This window comes from Schistocerca serialis, chromosome 5 (assembly GCF_023864345.2).
Source record: "Schistocerca serialis cubense isolate TAMUIC-IGC-003099 chromosome 5, iqSchSeri2.2, whole genome shotgun sequence".
In the NCBI taxonomy this organism is placed as follows: domain Eukaryota; kingdom Metazoa; phylum Arthropoda; class Insecta; order Orthoptera; family Acrididae; genus Schistocerca; species Schistocerca serialis.
Window position 1 is genome coordinate 57360839 of NC_064642.1, and position 18300 is coordinate 57379138.

Sequence of the window (18300 nt, forward strand, 5' to 3'; positions counted from 1 at the left end):
AAGGTGCTGCTGGATTCGTTTATGATGTTAGTGTTGATGTTAATGTCCCCACACAGAATTATGTTGACCTTTGTACTTGAGACTTTATCTAGAACTTCTGTTAACTTATTGAAAAAAGTGTCCACACTACCACTGGGAGATCTATACACACACAAAATGATTAATTTCTTGGTCATATCAAGCCCTGTTAATTCAATAGCTGATATTTTAAAGCATTTCTCTTCACTTACGGTACTGAGATCATGTTTTGATTTCAACTGCGTTCCTTTTCTGATATAAATGCATGATCCTCCACCCCTTGAAGTAGTTATGCAGTAAGAGTTTGCCTTTTCATACAATGATAATACTACATGTTGGATTTCTGTGTCTCTCCACCAGTGCTCAGTAATACAAACTACTGTACAGTTCAAAGATTGGAACTCATCTTCTAATAGTTGTATTTTATTTTTTATTGATTGATGGAGGATTGTTAAGTCTGTGAAATGCCCCATGTTACTCTTTCCATTGGTTTGTTTTTCTTTGTGACATCTGGTATACGCGATGTTTGAGGAGTTAAAATCTGTCTTATGAGTGATTGTTTCAGTATTTTTTAAAATGCTGGAGATACTCTTTAGAAGAAACTGTTAAAAAGATGGAATTGTTCGATGTATTCAGTTAACTTAATGAGTTAAGTTTTAATTGTAATTTTTGTAAATTCAACTTTGGGGGGTTGTGAACAGCGAAAGTAAAAGACCGTGAAATGTAACTGTGCATTTGCCGGCAACATTATTTACCATAGTCAGTGTCGAAATTACAAAGCCCATTTTTCAGCCATGTAGCAATGCAGTACGTTGACACCGAGGACAACAAACAAAGAAATAAAGCAAGTAGAACCACTGCAAAGTCACCAGGTTTTTGTAAAGCGGATTCCTGCTCCGCTAGTCCTCCATTCTCGGCTTATGATCAAGCCCCAGTCGCAACATAAGTCCCATAAATTTCCTCAAATCATCAACAGTGATATCACTCCATAAAGTCTGCCCTGATGACAGAAAAAATGTGTCTGCAGTCATTCCACTAACAATTTTTTGTTCAGCATAAGTTTATTTCCTTCATAATGAAGTTGCACATTGCTCCACCAAGAGAAAGAACTGTAAATGCCAATGGGACAATTATTTGCAGGTAGACTGTGCACTGCCTACTCCACAGTTACCAGAAAAACTAAGTTGTTCACATTTCCCTGCACATCAGATCACTCTATTCATGAAGTAGAGAGCCCATCAGAACAAGGTATCTCTTCAGGTGACAGCTTACTTTCACTGTCTTCATAAATTGAAGATTATACTTCATTTGCCCCATTTGCAGATGTATCATTAGTAACTTACATGTTACCTCTCTTGTTTCATCAGTGGAGTTACTTCATCTTCACTATTACTCTCACTCGAGGAAGGAGCACAATAATCTGGGTCAGAATTACTGCCACTTCCAAAAAGTGATTCATCAGATACACTCAACTCCTCCAACCATTTTCGGATTCTCTCCTCTTGTGAATCCATTTTTCATCAAACAACCACAAAGTCTGAAAACAAGGACTACACAATGCCACATACGTAAACAAAATGCCAGTACCAGCAAGGAACATGTACCAACACTAAATCATAATCACGTAACAACTGCCTCTCATGCAGTCCTGCCACTACAAAACCGACGTCACAGAGCTTTTGCCATTGGCCAGTAGAATGTGGCATCCATTTGTTTTCAATGCAGCTGTGATCACATATGCACCACATGCATGTACTCATGAACAGAAAAACCAATGTCCATCGTACATAATGCATATGACAGTGAATGTGTTAAGGTACCAGGTCACAAGTTTTGCAAAAACAAGTAATCATCCTAGGCAGGTGAAACATAGTTTAAGACAAAGTTGTAAGGATTTTAACACTGAAGATCAGGTACTCATTGTGAGGGGGTGTTAAGATCTGAAAATGTCACAGCTAGCACACTCTACAATGAAGAAAGATGTGTATGACATTGTGTCAGTTAAGAGAGCTTAACAGCATACGCTGTTAGCAAGAAAAATGTTCTGTTAGCAAGGAGAATGTTCAGCTGGTCTCTGCACCTTCAGTAGGTGAAATTCTAGTACTGATTGCAGAGACATTTTTAAAAAAAAATGGTAACTCCAGGCTGAAATATCAACAATGTAAGGAAAAGATAGATTGCTACTTACAGTAAAGATGACGTGTTAAGTTGCAGACAGGCACAATGAAAGGACACCTACACATTATATTTCAGCCACAGCCTTCATCAGAAAAAGAAACACACACAGTTCATTTAAAAAACCATTACTAACTTTCAGAAATGTTAGTTCCTTCCTCAGGGATGAAAGAGGGTGTATTTGGGAAGGAGGAGAGGTCACACAGACTCCATCTCAAGAGGGATCCTACTGTTAGGATGGAGGCAAGTATGAAGGTTGAGGTGACAGAAGAACTACAGAGGCAAAGATAGTACAATGGTAAGCACTGTGCCAGTTTCAGTCCAAAGCAGATATGAGAGACTGAAAAGGAAAGATAGACTGAGAGGAAAAGGAATGAAAAGTGGAATGTATAGTGCAATTAAGAAGCAAGAGGAAGGCAGAAAAGAAAGATCTGGAAAAAAAGAGCTTAAGACAAAAAATAAAAAAAGCTTTTTACTCTAGTTCTTGTTTTCCTTTTCCGATTTTTCATCTTCTTTTTATCTCCCTTTTTTATATATTTTCTCCTTTTCTGTTTGTTCGCAATTGCACCTGTCATTCTACTTCTCTCATTCCATCTTTACTTTTGAGTCTGTCTTGTCATCCCTGGATTGAAGATGGCACAATGTGAACCTATTCTCTCTGATACCTCCCCCTTCCTCTTATGTTCCCTCTACCTCACAAAAGTTTACTCTCAACCTGGGATGTGAATGACCTGCTTTCCTTCCCAGGAATATCATGCTTTCCTTCGTGAGGAAGAAACTAACAGTTCACAAAGCTGGGAGTAGTTTTCTCAGTTTTAAATGTTTGTAATGGCAGTACAGGAATCACACCTTCTGAAGGTAAATCCTGATCAGCCATTATATCTCTTTGCTATTTTACAGTTTTTTTAAAGCGAATTCTCATTGTGGGTAATGTGTAGAACATCCAGTTTTTTTCTGTCTGAAAAAAACCTCTATGATGTATGAGGTTCTGGTGGGTTATGGGAATGAAGCAGACAAATGAACTTCACTAGCAATGCTGTAATCAGCTTCTCAGAATCCATGCAATGAACTTGACACATCAGAAGATGAGTTCATAATGACCCATCATGCTACTGTGATCTGTATCATGAAGGCCAAAAAACAATGTACAAAAATTACTGTAATATGTTGAAATGAGTGGGAGTCCTAAATTGTTATAATACAGTGAAGATGTGTAAACATAAAAAGCTGTGCATGTGCTTAAAGAAAATTCAATTGGATACTTGCATATTTCAAAAGCAGTAAATTAAACTAGTGTGCAATTTCAAAAGCAGTAAATTAAACTAGTGTGCATTTGGAGTACATGACAAACATTGAAGTAGCTTAAAATTGGCACCAGGTAACTATTCTCTATGTGGGAAGAAAGGCAGTAAAAACATACATTTAAAAATTCTACAGAAGAGTTATCTTTGGTTGAGAATTGGTATGGCATTGTATTTACATCAGAGGAAAGGGCATTACTATCAAACACTAAAAGTATTGTTTTCATTATTCTCTATAAATCTAATGGTAGCCTGGAGGAGTTGGAAAGAATGTGGCTAAAAATATAAAATAAAGTGTTGGGTTGAGAGGGACAAAATAAAGCAAATGCTGAACATACATATGTGAGATTTGTGAGGCTCCATGACCAGCCCTGCATTAATTTGAGTATAACATCAGTATACCATAAGGTAAGCGAGCTCTTTAGGAATGCTGGAAGATCCATAGGATTCTGTAACAACATGTGAATAATTCACAGTAGGGTTAAAGACATGGTAGCAGAAAACATAAGGTGGACCATTACACTAATGCACAGCCACAGATTATTGAGGTCAGGTGAGATTTTTAAAATGCATTGTACCTGACTTAGAATGACACACTCACAGGGATTTAAATATGAAATGTAGATAATTATAAATTAAATGCATATTTATCAACACCCAAGACAGACAAAAGAACTGTCAAATTCACAATATAGAGATAATGAATTTATAAAATATACATAAATTACTAACTTCTAAATGGATTAAGAAATATAAGCGCACTTGCTTGTGAGCGGACACTGGAAGAGGGAATACACATAATTATTACAGTACACATATCCCCAGCATCAATTTTCGTAACAAATTCTATGCATTATAGTTCTGCCTGTCAGACATAAAAAAATAATGATAAATTTGGGAAGATTTCAGTGTTAACTTGACTATGGAATCTAACTGAAAAAGTTATCTACAGTTCAGTGGCACCTTTGCCTCACTTCTTTTTAGTTTCATATGTAAATAGATTGAAATTACAGTAGTAGTTAAACCAACATATGCCTATCCTGAAGTAAGTGGATTGATAGATAATGATGCACAGTTCAGAAATGCTGAAAAGTAAACAGTGTGCCATATTATTAGCGAAACTATGAAAGTTTCTGAAGAAGAGCTTACCTCTGTGAAGATCAAATAAACTTGACATCAGTACTAAATTTAAACATATTTTTTGTGAGTTTCTTTTCATTTCTTAAAAGGCAGGTTGTTAAAGAAGCCTTGGATCACTCCTGACACCTGACAGTCTTCAGAGAGAAAAAGGGAAATTTACTAAATAGCTGTAAATGTTAATGAGTCAAAAGTACTTTAATTGCCAAGCAGCAGCAGAAGAACACATACATAAAAGGTATTATACTCTGCAAACTTTCGAAGCCAGTGGCTCCTTCTCCTGGCAGAAGGGTTCAAAGAGATGTAAGAGGGGCAAAGGAAAAGGACAGGTGAGATTTAAGAAAAGAGGCAGTTTGGAAAAGTCACCAGTGCAGTCTCCAACAATCAGTCTCAATTTCTCATCCTGTCCGGTTAAGTCTCCCCTGACCCAGGGTTGTAGGTGACTTTTATGTGGTTTTTCTCCTGATGCTACTTGATGAGATTTTTTGTCTATCCAGTAACATTATATTTAACATTACATTTTTAGAAACTGATTATTTCGTTAATATACAAGTATTGCAATGTTTTATAAAATGTAAAAGGACGGATGAAGACACAATTGAAATGAAACTGGAAGCTCAGGAAATAAAATAAAATCAGTATAGACTATTCCTAGAAGAGAGATTAGTTAGATGTACTTTTTGTTCCAACTGATCCATAATGAGGAGATTCTCCAGGATGTAGAACATGTCAGAAGAACAAAAATACATGACAAATATTTTCAATGAAAAACAAATATGCTAATGTACCTTTTGTACATCCCAAGTGAAATGATCGTCAAAGATGTGGAATGAGTCAAAAAATTTCTAAACATAATGAGGGGAAGCAGCCACAGAATTTTTTATGAAAGAAAGGAGGAATGTAGACTACAGTTCACCCATCGCAATTGTTTTAATAATCACTTTTAACGAGTAGCTGAAACAACTGGTGGAAGTAGTTCAGAAGAGCACTAACCAAACAAACAATATAGAGAAAATTTAATGAAATTAGAATCTCTCTCACTGCCTCAGCAAAAATAAAACAGCAAAGCTATCAACAGTAACAGTTTGTATTGGTATAATGACTGCCAGTAATAGAATAAAAAATTGCAGCCCTACATTACGTATGTTCTTAGTCTAACATGTGTCACTTCATGATTTAATATTTACTCTGGAAAGTGTGAAATATGTCATTTTTAGGTGTCTCTTAAGGATGGCTCTATGATATCAGTAACCAGCTGCTAATCTCTCCTCACATCATTTTCCAAACTTTTTAAGGAAGCAAAATACTTAAGCTGTCACTCAGCTATGCAGTAATGGTATGCATAACATCTCAGTTTGTACATTGACTGAGCACAGAATAATATTTTTAAATGATACAGTATCACCGTTAGGAATCTTCTCGAACACTATAAGTTTTTAATTTTGTCAGCCACAACATTCGACTGGAGAAGTTACATTTTTATGGAACATCTGATTCAGTAAAAGTTTGGTTTACTTCCTATATAAGTAACACATGGCAGAAAGGTGCATTAAGCTGCTGCAATAATTCACGAGAGGCACCACATAAATTCCAATGAACCTTATGCAGTGTTTGATCAAATTATTCTTCCTTTGATCTACCCTTTTTTTCCATCAGGCAGAATTAGTCCTTTTTGCAGATGATATTGCAAAACTTTGAAAAAAGCTGCAACTGAGAAAACAGTAATGTTTCGTGTATGTTATTAACTAGTTTTGTGCCAGTGGGCTAACTTTGAAACAACAGAGCTCATTCAGTTTTTGTACTGACAAAATACCACACTTCATGAGCGTTCTGTAACCACATAGCTTACTTACATCACATTATTTATAAGCAGCCAATATCTTTTGAAACAGTTCTACTTCTTTGTATATTTATTCTGCTGACTGACAACGCGGCACCACTGTCTACCTTAATCTTTTTACCCTTGAACATTTTCTTAATCACATTATGAATTGTGAGAGGAGATGCCATCTGTTTGTATACGGCTTTATAACAAAACATTACCAGTTGCATACGGTTCTCATGACACTCCTGCGACATTTCATGTACGGTATTTACAATATTTGTTTATTTTAGTCCACAACATGATCCAATAATATTTCTAATTAAAAAAATACACAGAATCCACCATACTCATAAATTTGTTACTGTCAAGAACACTGCATGATGGTATTCAGTAAGAGTTCAGTACTTTTATGCATCTCAAATAATGCAATTGATACATCCTAAGAAGAAAATTATATCCAATCGATCATTCCAGTCATGTAATAGTTCCATTTATGAGAGATTACAACAAATATGTTCTCCAGTATTCTCAAACTGATCTATAATATTTTGAAAACAGTGACTTAGTATGCCATGTCTATTAAAAACAACTGTGCCAAGAAATCCAACTGCTCATTGGGATGGGGCAAGATGGTGGAGTGGTTATCACACTATGATTGCATTTGAGAGAACAATCATTCAAATGACCAACTCACCATCCCAATTTACGTTTTCCATCATTTCCCTAAATTGCTAAAGGCAAATGGTGGGATGATTCCACTGAAAGAGCACGGACAATTTCCTTCCCTGTCCTTCCTTAACCTGAGCTTGTGCTCCATCTCTAATGAACTCTTGTTGATGGGATGCTAAACTCTAATCTTCTTCCATCCTTTTATTCATTGGGAAGTAAAGAAGGAAAAGGGCTGAGGGATCACAGAAATCTCATTACAAGAAAATAGACCAAAATACAGAATCTGCACTGTAATTTAGTAAAACAGAGGGTTCACATACACTCCCTGATGAAAAGCACCCGGACACTTATTAGTGGACATAATTTGGAGTACATCCATGTCTAACTCATCCCCTAGTTGTTCCATTGGGTTCAGGTTGGGACTTAGGACAGGCCAGTCCATTTCAGGAATGTTAACTGTCCACAAATCACTGACTCACACATGCTATTTTATGACAGGGTTCACTGTTGTGCTGATACAATCAATCATTGTTGCCAAACTGTTACTCTACTGTGCACAGTACACAACACAATAAAATGTGTTCAGTATATCCTTCTGCATTTAGTATTGTCTTAAGTTCAATAATGGGACTACATTCTAACTGTGGGAAACAACCTCCATACCTTAACATCAGTCTCCTCCACACTTTACCGTTGACAGTACATCAGATGGCAGGTAACATTCTCCAGGCATTCAGCAAATCCAAACATTTTGACTGGCTTGGCACAGCATATGGCGTAACTACTCGTTCCAAATCACTCCTTTCCAGTCATTCACTGTGTTGTGGTATTGCTCTTGACACCACCTCAAGTATTGCTTGTACTGCCTGCAGAAATGTGTAGTCATGAGGAGCTGTTTGACCACTGTACCCCATTCTTTTTAACTCCTTATACATAGTCATTGTGCTAGTTAGACTGCTGGTATCATTTAAGAGCTCTCAGGGAATTCCTTCCACTGATTTCATGTGATTTTTTACAACCAACTTCCACAATGCTCTATGGTCCCTGTTTGTCAGTACACGAGGTCCGCCTACTCTTGGTTTAACAGTGGTTGCCCCTTGATGTTTCCACTTCATAGTAATATCAACAACAGTCAACTTCAGCAGCTTTAGAATGGCTGAAATGTCTCTGATGGTTGGCATTCAATAACTAGTCTACATTCAAAGTCACTGAGCTCTCCTGACTGATTCATTCTGCTGTTCCTACTTCTCTATTGACAAAGCAATGCTACTTACCTAGTGCCTGACATCTAGTGATTGATTCTGCATTATATAGGGGTATCCGGATACTTTTTATCAGCTAGTGTACCAACTTAATAGATTAAAAAATGAATATTCTTAAAACAATGAAACAATTTATTCGGAGTCAGAGAATGAGCATTTTTCTTATTATATTTTGTATTTTTCCCCAAAATACTGCATATTTCTCTCATCGCTGCAACAGATGTGATCATCATAACAAATATCTCCACAAAGACGAAACAGGTACATTTACAGAAATCATGTGATCTGTCAGAAACAAAAGACGTATTACAATACATATGAAAGGTGTAAGGTTAAATGACAAGTTAAAACTGGTCAATATTTTGGCAGCCATCAAGATTAATGAAAGAAAATATCTGAAAGTGTACAATATCATGATATGGTAAGAGCATAATTAATTTATCACAGTGTCTTCACAAAACAGATCAATATTTATCTTTTGATTCTTAATTTCACAATAATTTACATACATGTTCCTTCAAACATAGCTAATTTACTTCCATTTAGAGTAGAAACATCATGACAAAATCTTCACATTTTGCATTACATATTACAGAATCTTCAGCCATTTTCATGCTTTTTATTTGAGTATAGGATCACAAACATTTCCATACTCCTTTTAGAATAATTTCTTCTGCACCTCTTCACCCCCTCCCCCTCTCAAACACACACACACACACACACACACACACACACACACACACACACACACGCAACTCTTATATGTTAAGTAGTGTTTCTGTTCAAAATTTGAACAGCTTTTGCATAGTGTGTCCAATGGTGCCTGGGAGGTAGTCCCTATCTTACTTGGAACATATTTATGACATGAAAATATTTTACACCTTTCATACTGCAAACTACAGAGCTTTGGTACTGATGGCAGTCAAAAGATTGATTTATCTTTAAAAAAATTACATCTGATGGTCTTTCTTTGACAAACTTATGCATAACATTTACGTACCACAATGATGAGAATATGCACAAGAGTTGTTGCAGTTATACAAAATAAAGTGAAATAATCACAGAAAAAAGAGTAACTTTTTACATGGTAAAAATTACCGTTAACTGAACATACAAACAAACATCTTTGCACTTAAAAATTGAAGCAATTAATATGTTTATGCAGTTTTAGGAAATAAAATTATTTCCAGTTTCTTGATGAAAGTGACTCACAGCCCATTCCTTCTTTCTCAGTACAGAACATATTACTTCTGGATGTGAAAAGAGCAAAACAAGCACTGGCAGATTTTAAATATGTCATTGTCTGTGACAAAAATGTATAAATAAAGAAAACTATGACATTCACAATTCATGCAGCTGATAACTCACTAAGACTATACACATAACAAGTACTTCTGCAAGTATGCTGTTATAACATTAGTAGTATTTCTCATAGAGAACTGCTATTGCACAGTCTGGATAAACCAGAACATGCTGTAGAAAATTCTGTCCGATTTACAAATGTTTTAAACATTTGATATTTGTACATTATATCCATTCGAATATTTAAAAAAAAAGCTATAGTCACAATAGAATGCTAGAATTGACACTCTGAACATTAATATGTACATGGCAACTACACTATTTACATTAAAGGGCGGATCCACTGTTCAGAAATGTCCAATTAACCACAGAAGTCAAACAGCAGCTTCTGCTGCTTATTGTTCTGACATTCTTTGGGAATGTGTTTCATCAAACAGCCACCTTCTGCACAGTAAAGTGTCAGATTGTACTGATCATAATGCACAGTCATATATATGTATATAAATAACGTATCACAATTTACTGACGTATTGCTTCCAGAAGCTGAATCGTTGTCTTGGTATTATCATCGTCATCATCCTCACCATCTGGCTCGTCCTAGGAAAAATATGAAATAAAAAAGAATATTAAGCAAAGTTTCTGGATGCAATGGCACATTTAATAAGATTCTGAAGCAATAAAACTTTAAAAACTGTTTAGAGTTTCTCTTCTCTGTATCAAATCAATCGAAGCAACTCGTATAATAAATAATTGTTGAAAGGAATGTCCTACAACATACATGAAAACTGCTGCATCAACCAATACTATAATTACCTTACAACATGGTACTAATGTGAAGAAAATAGTTTAAAAAATAAACTGGGATCAAGAAACGGGAAAAGCAACAGGTAGAGTCTGAGTGACTTGGAAAATACAACTGCAAGTTTCTACTGGGAGACACAAAAATTGTACATGTCACGGGATTTATAAATTATGACAATGAAAACAATCAATTTTTGACAAAATAATGTAATTGGATACACAAAAAATCTACTCACCAAGTTGCAGCAGAACACACACATAAAAGGTTATAATTAGGCAAGTTTTTGGAGCCAGTGGCTCCCTCTTCAGGCAGGAGGGTTGAAGGGGAAGCAAGATGGCTGAAGGAAAAGGATTGGAGAGGTCTAGGAAAAGGTGTAGATTTTGGGGAAGTCACAGAGAACCACTTGTCAGGGAAGATTTACCGGACGGGATGAGGAGGAAAGACAGAGTGTTAGGGACTGCACTGGATGAGATTTGCGAGAGAATTGAAATCTCATTTGGTGCAGTCCCCAACAGTCTGTCTTTCCTTCTCATCCCATCTGGTAAGTCTCCCTTGACCCATGCTTCTGGCTGATTTTTCGAAACCTACGCCTTTTCCTAGACTTCTCCAGTCCTTTTCCTTTACCCCTCTTTCTTCCACATCAAACCTTCTTTTATATGTGTGTTCTGCCACCACTTGGTAGGTAGATGTATACATTATGAACACCAACAGCTGGAACAGAAACATGTTCTGCATATGTGTAGATCCAAAACTGTAAATGGTTACTATGAACCTGAAAATCATTACTGTTCACTGAGAATGACTTTTGCTGTTTTAATAACTAACAGTTGATTATAATCAAACTGACAAGTGTGACGAAAAATGTGTAAAAGATGGCAGCACATGCATACAGAATATGCAACTCATCATATGTCAAATCACAGTCTACAAGATACATTTGCACTAATCTTATGGAATCCAAGATCCCAGGAAGCAGCAAGCTTGTAATTGTTTTTAACTAAATTTTCATATGCATAACTTTGATACTGCCATGGCTCTAAATAGTTGCTGAAACCCAAGGAGTCGTGAAGTTTGTAACTTGTGTCAATTATGTCAGTAAAGTTTGTTAATCTAACAAAGAGATAGAGGGGCTGGCCAGTACTTACCTCAGCTCAGTACAGCCGAAAGATACACAAAACAGAACAGAAAATTTACACTCCTAGCTTTTGGAACTTTTTTCCTTCATCAGGGAGGAGAGAGGGGAAAAAGGGGAAGAAGGGAAAGTGGATTCAGTTACTCACAACCCAGGTTATGAAGCAACAGGGAGGGTAGCAAGGATGGAGGCATGGTTGTCAGAGGGAAGCCAAAGATATTCTACTGTTAAGTACTGTTCCAGCTTCAAACCAAAGAGAATGCATACAGAAGTAAAGAGGTATATAGTATAAGATAAACACAATTATATAGGATGAAAAGATGCATGAATGGCTAAAGAGGAGAGGGAAAAAAGAGAAGACTGAAGTGTAAATGGGAGTGAGGTTGGTTAATGTAAGTTCAGTCCAGGGGGATGGCGGGATGAAAGGATGTGTTGGAGTGCAAGTTCCCATCTCCGCAGTTCCGAGGGATTGATGTTGGGTGGGAGAAGCCAAATGGCATGTACGTTGTAGCAGGTTCCTAGGGAACCTGGAGTGCAAGTTCCCATCTCCGCAGTTCCGAGGGATTGGTGTTGGGTGGGAGAAGCCAAATGGCATGTACGTTGTAGCAGGTTCCTGTGTGTTACAGTTTTTAATATCTTTGATTCGATTAGTTTATGGCCAAAGCTTAAGTCTGAATGGAACAATGCTTTATGTCCTTCTTTATATTCATGATCGTGAAGTTCAAAGATACCCAGTATCTTCAAGTCCTACATACAAAGTATCTTCAACCTTTGTTTTGTTTTGTATTTGGTTTTATGGGGCATTGCATGAAGCCATTAAAAATAAGGTGACCTGTTAATCCTCAGTTACTAGCAATACCAATTTGAAGCTACTCCTGTGTCAAACCGAATAAGGACAATTTATGATATGTTTTTTACTTATTTTAGATCCTTTGAAACCAATGATGTAGAATGACTGCAAATATTAAGTTACATTATTCAACCCTACCATACAACCAACTGAGGGACCACGTTTGAGTTTGTAAGGAGAGCAATTATTTATTATTATGTAATTTGCTTTCAAAAGAACGTCTAATATCTATCCACCCTCAGACGTATACACAGAAGCAGGAAAACTATGAATAATTCTAATTTTATATGGTAACTGCAAGTCTGAAGGTGTACCACCCATGAATAAATGGGAGAAAATGAAACTGGTACGCTTTGAGCTCTTCATCACACACAATATGGTGGCTTGTGGAGTTAAGATCCAGATGTGCTGCACATCCAATTTCCTGCTGTCTGAGCCTCGACCAAGGGGCAACTGATGTCAGATGTGGCAATGCTATAGCATTGTGTTACAAACATCAAGTAACAAGAATAGGAATGGCAGTAGCATTGCCTACACGCATGTGTCCCCATTTTAAGCTGAGGTATAAACTGAGATCAAATGACAGCACCAGTTGCACTTTTTTTTAAATTTGTGATCATCACAACTGGTTTCATCCAACAAGGCAATTTTTCAGTGGTTACGGGACTGAGACTGGTTACTGACATGAGAGTTCTCATATAACTCCTGAAAAATGGCCTCGGTTGCCGAAACTGGTCATGGTAATCATAAATGAAAATAAAAGGGCAACTGGTGCTCAAATTTGATCCCGAATATGCTACAGCCAACCCTCACTACACGGAATGTTAAAAGAATATACAAACAATATTAAAGGGAAAGTATCTTAGACATTAACACAGTTATTAATAAGCTGAGCAGTTTGATGGAACCTAGATGTAGCTGCTGTTAATGCTACATCTTTTCTAACATTTATCCCCCCCCCCCCCCCCCCCCCCCCCCCCCCACACACACACACACATGCACACACTTTTCCCTTCCACTGTTTGTGACTACTGATCCATTAATGCTACGTCTATTTATGATTTGTTTCTTCCTCCACCCTCTCCTTCCCCTCTCTTTCACCAATTAACAGTGTCTTTATAATTGGTGGGACTCAAATATGGTGAAAATTAACATTCTCCAAGGCTGGTTTGTCCTACTGATTCCATTTTAGGTGAAAGTAAATGATGCATTTTCTACAGAAGCAATAACCTTCAGTCACAAAATCGTATATATAAAGCAATTCGAGGTACATTTTAGAGAAACAGAGTGAGGTTTATGTTTTCATAGCCAGTATTGTAAGAACTAGCGATAACAAATGAAAATTTTCCTTTCTCTTTGAGTAGTAATAATAAATGAATATAGTTTGTCTGTTGGTTCTTCTAACACTTCTTGGTATGACAATTTCACATTTAAGGGTGAAAAATGTGCAGTTTTGTTAGTTATTACAAACTGGCTTGTGGCTTATAATACTGACAATCGTTATGGATAATAATCACTGTTATGTGACGATGACCTAATAAGCCAAACATTGGTTCCAATAAATATCAGTGGAATGAAACACAATGCATGGGCTTTTTGTATATAAATATAATGTGTAGCTTTGGGATCAGGGCGTCTGTGCCAAAAAGAAGAAAAATGAAGTAAGTAAGTCATTTTTATGAAAACATTTGCAAGTGTCCCACCATGGTATTATTCCAAGTAAATTTGTAAAACAATTTCTAACATTATTCCAACTCATTCCACTTTGTATACCAGAGTAACGTGATATACTTCATGAAAACCTTGGGTAAAATGGTTGTTCCCACATTAAAATCAGTCTCTATCATCAACTTTGCTTTAAAAAAATGCAGTCAAGCAGTTAAAATCTGTCTTAACATTTAAACAGTCACTTTTGTATACACTTCAATTACTTATTACGGCTACAAATGGAAGTTTGTGATGACATCAACAATATTTGCAGACTGTTGCAAAGAGGGAAACTCCATCCTGTATCATCAAACCGACAGATGTGCATTCATTTGGTGCTAATGAAAATCAAGCCTGACCTGAGAATCCCCCTCTCCCACTCCCAACCCAATTGCTCCACTTCAATTAATATTATTGCACATAACTGAACTACTGCTACTGAAAAATCCAGGATGGAATGCAAAAATATTATGAAAAGGAAAGCTCCTACTCATTATATAGTGGAGATGCTGAGTTGCAGATAGGCACAACAAAAAGACACTCACAATTAAAGCTTTCAGCCATTAAGGCCTTCGTCAACAATAGACGACAACTACAGTCTCAGCAGCACAAGTGCATGATGGGAATGTCAACTGGGTGGTGGTAAGGAGGAGGCTGGGGGGGGGGGGGGGTGGAGGGATAGTATGGTGGGAGTGGCAGACAGTGAAGTGCTGCAGGTTAGACAGAGGGGAGGGAAGGGGCTGGTGGAAGTAGCGGAAATGGAGAGAAATAAAGGTAATGGGTTTGGTGGTGGAATGAAGGCTGTGTAGTGTTGGAATGGGAAGAGGGAAGGGGCTGGATGGGTGAGGACAGTGACTAACAAAGGTTGAGACCAGGAGGGTTACGGGAAAGTAGGATGTATTGCAGGGAAAAGCTGTGTGTGTGTGTGTGTGTGTGTGTGTGTGTGTGTGTGTGTGTGTTTTGTCTATTGTTGACAAAAGCCTTAACGGCCAAAAGCTTTAATTGTGAGAGTCTTTTTGTTGTGCCTATCTGCATCTCTGCTATATGGTGAGTAGCATCTTTCCTTTTCATAATATTGCTACTGCTACTGAAGATTTTCTATCAGGATGTCACAGTAGGTAAATGATATTAAGAGTCATAAGACTTGCAAAACTTTTCACTTTGTACCGACACAAAAATATAAAAAAGCACGGAAACTAAGAGTAACAAAATGTGGGAAACTGTGTGCACTCACACGGAAGCACAAAACGAAGTATCATGCCAATAGTAAAACATTAACTAAACAGGAAGAAAGTTGTAGAAGGAGTTAAAACAATATAGCAGATAGATGTGGCTGGCTGACCACAAGACTAAAAAAGAATGAAGTAGCTACTCTCCAGCACACTAAAACCTCTAGCCTGAAAGTTTAGACACATCACAAAACTTTAAAACTTCTCATACTCGCCTCACCGTCAGCTAAAATAGAGGGCATATCCCCTCCAATATTAGCTTCTGCCTTTGCAGCATGGTATAAAATGCACTCTGTTAAAATACAGTGTACAGAGGGTTGCACACAACGAACATCACAAAACGCGGGATAATCTTGCTGTATTGAAAGGCTGCGAGGAAGAGGGCAGCGCCCAATTTGAAGACGTGTGAGGCTCACTTCATCCCGCCTGAGCAACAGGCAGGAAGAATGGCATGGCCAGATAGTTGACTGCACCAACCGCAGTTTGTTGTCCACTACTGCCTGCCATTCCTTATCCCACAACTGCATGAACTTCCAATGTAGTGCAAAAATGACAGCCTGCAGGGTAGTAGAACACTGTTCCACATCCTGTCTTCTAAAGGCGTCCTTGGCAGCCCGATCAGCCAGTCATTTCCCTGTATCCCCACAGGCCTTGGCACCCAGCAGAATGACACTGGCTTTCGCTGCCACTGGAGCAAGTATAATTGGTCACACATCAGTTGGGCCAATTTCTCAGCTGGATATGTGTTCTGTAATGATTGTAAGGCACTAAGGGAATCAGAGCAGATGAGAAACCATTTGCCTTGAATACGTCGCATCTGCTCCAGTGCCTGAGTACCTCATGGAGCTCCGCCGAGAAAACAGTATACTCATCATGAAGGCGAATCCTGGTGACATGGTCGGGGAACATTACAGAGCAGCCAAGGGAATTCCATTGTTTGGAGCCATCAGTGTACACTAATGTGAAACTGTGATGCATATCTAAAATGTTAAAAACAGAGATTGAAATGTAAAATCTGGTTTACAGTCTTTCTCAAAATTGGTCAAGTTTAAAATAAGTCTGGGCCTCTGGAAGAGGCAAGGTGGAAATCTGCTATAACCTCAATGTAAAACATAAAGACCGGCCACACCCATCTTTAAAAGGCAATCCCTTGCACAAAATCCCATAGGGCCTCATTGCTTGTTGCTGGTTACAAAAAAGCCTTTCCATTGGAGAGGCTGAGCAGTAGTATGGTATGCAATTGCGCATGGTGTGGACATGTTTTATATGCCTGTCAGTCATCTAATGTGAAGTGACAGTTCATCAGCCTCTGCGCAGAAGCTTGGTATGGGCTTGTTCTGAATGCCCCAGTGGCCAACTGAATCCCTTTATGGTAAACCACATCCAACATCTTTAAATAGAGGGTTTCACAGCCCACAAACCGTTGCACTCGTAATCTAGCTGAGTACACACAAAAGCTCTGCAAAACTAGAGCAGACAAGTCCTGTCGGTTCCCTATGTACTGGGAGAAAGACTTTTCAAAATACTTAGAGCCTTAAGGGACCATTTTTTCAGATCCTTAATATGTAGCAACCATGTAAGTTTACAGTCAAATATGAGACCCAGAAACCTCATCGTGTCTTTGAAATTAAGAACAGTGTCCCTCATTCTCAGTTCATAAAAGTTTAAAACGGAATGAGAACTGTGTAAAAGAACAAAAACAGACTTCTCGGTTGAAAACTTAAAACCACTCTTCCACATCCATTCATCTACATGTTGATCAATTAGCTGCAACTGACATGTTGTTGTTGCACGGCTTGAAGAAGAGCAAAACACAGAGAAGTCATCCCCAAACAAAGACCATCTAAAAATGGCTCTGAGCACTATGGGACTTAACATCTGAGGTCATCAGTCCCCTAGAACTTAGAACCACTTAAAACTACCTAACCTAAGGACATCACACACATCCATGCTCGAGGCAGGATTCGAACCTGCGACAGTAGCGGTCGCGCGGTTCCAGACTGAAGCGCCTAGAACCGCTCGGCCACACCGGCCGGCAAACAAAGAACACTGTACAGGACTTTTCACTACTGACATAATGGTATTATTAGCTATGGCAAAGACAGTCACCCTTAAAACACTATCTTGATGGACACTGTTCTGCAGCTCAAAGAAAGCAGACAGAATGTCACTGGCTCAATATCAAAAATACCATGGCGAGAGAAAAGGACCGAATAAAAATGGGAAGACATCCACGAAAATCCCATTTGTGAAGCTGCTCGGAGATAAGATGCCTCCAAGTAGTATTGCAGGCCTTCTCGAGGTCAAGAAACATACTTAGAAGGTGATGCTGGTGCAGGATGCAGGAAAGCCTGTTGTATAGCCGTCTCCATGAGGGCCAAGTTATCAAAGGTGGAGCGATACCTCCTGAAGCCACACTGGAAGCGACTATGGAGTTGCCTGGATGCTAAGAGCCACATACGTTGGCAGTTGACCATCTGCTCCAAGGTCTGTCCCACACAACTAGTGAGGGCAACACTACAGTAACTACTCCCAGGTTTTAAAAGAGGAATTAAAAGTGCCTCATGCTACAAGTCAGGAAAGTGATATGATGCCCAAATGGCACTAAAAAGTGCGAGGAAGATATCTTTCTTTTGCCTTGTGAGGTGCCATAGCATACTGTAATGGATTCTGTCATGACCAGGGGATGTGTCATGAGCCACAGACAATGTAGAATCCAGCTCCCACAAGGAAAATGGGCAGTTGTAATCCTCATCAGTGGTGGAGCAGAAGTCCAAACCACTCCTCTCATCAACCGCTTTGTGGTGCTGGAAACCTCAATCCACACAGGTTGTTGCAGTAACTATGGCAAAACAGGCCGCCATAGGCTGGGCAATGTCTCGCAGGCTGGT

The 18300-nt window shown here is 38.3% G+C and overlaps 1 protein-coding gene across 10 annotated transcripts in view; it reads right to left on the minus strand.

Annotated features, from left to right (window-relative positions):
* Window positions 1-9079: 9079 nt before the first annotated feature.
* The window catches only part of LOC126481567 (transcriptional repressor CTCFL), a 138689-nt gene continuing 129468 nt past the window's right edge, over window positions 9080-18300 (minus strand). For all 10 annotated transcript variants that reach the window (XM_050105416.1, XM_050105412.1, XM_050105417.1 and 7 more), the window contains one exon: window positions 9080-10286. In XM_050105416.1, coding sequence (XP_049961373.1) covers window positions 10209-10286 — 78 coding nt within the window. In that variant the 3' untranslated portion in view covers window positions 9080-10208. The remainder of the gene's footprint in view (window positions 10287-18300) is intronic.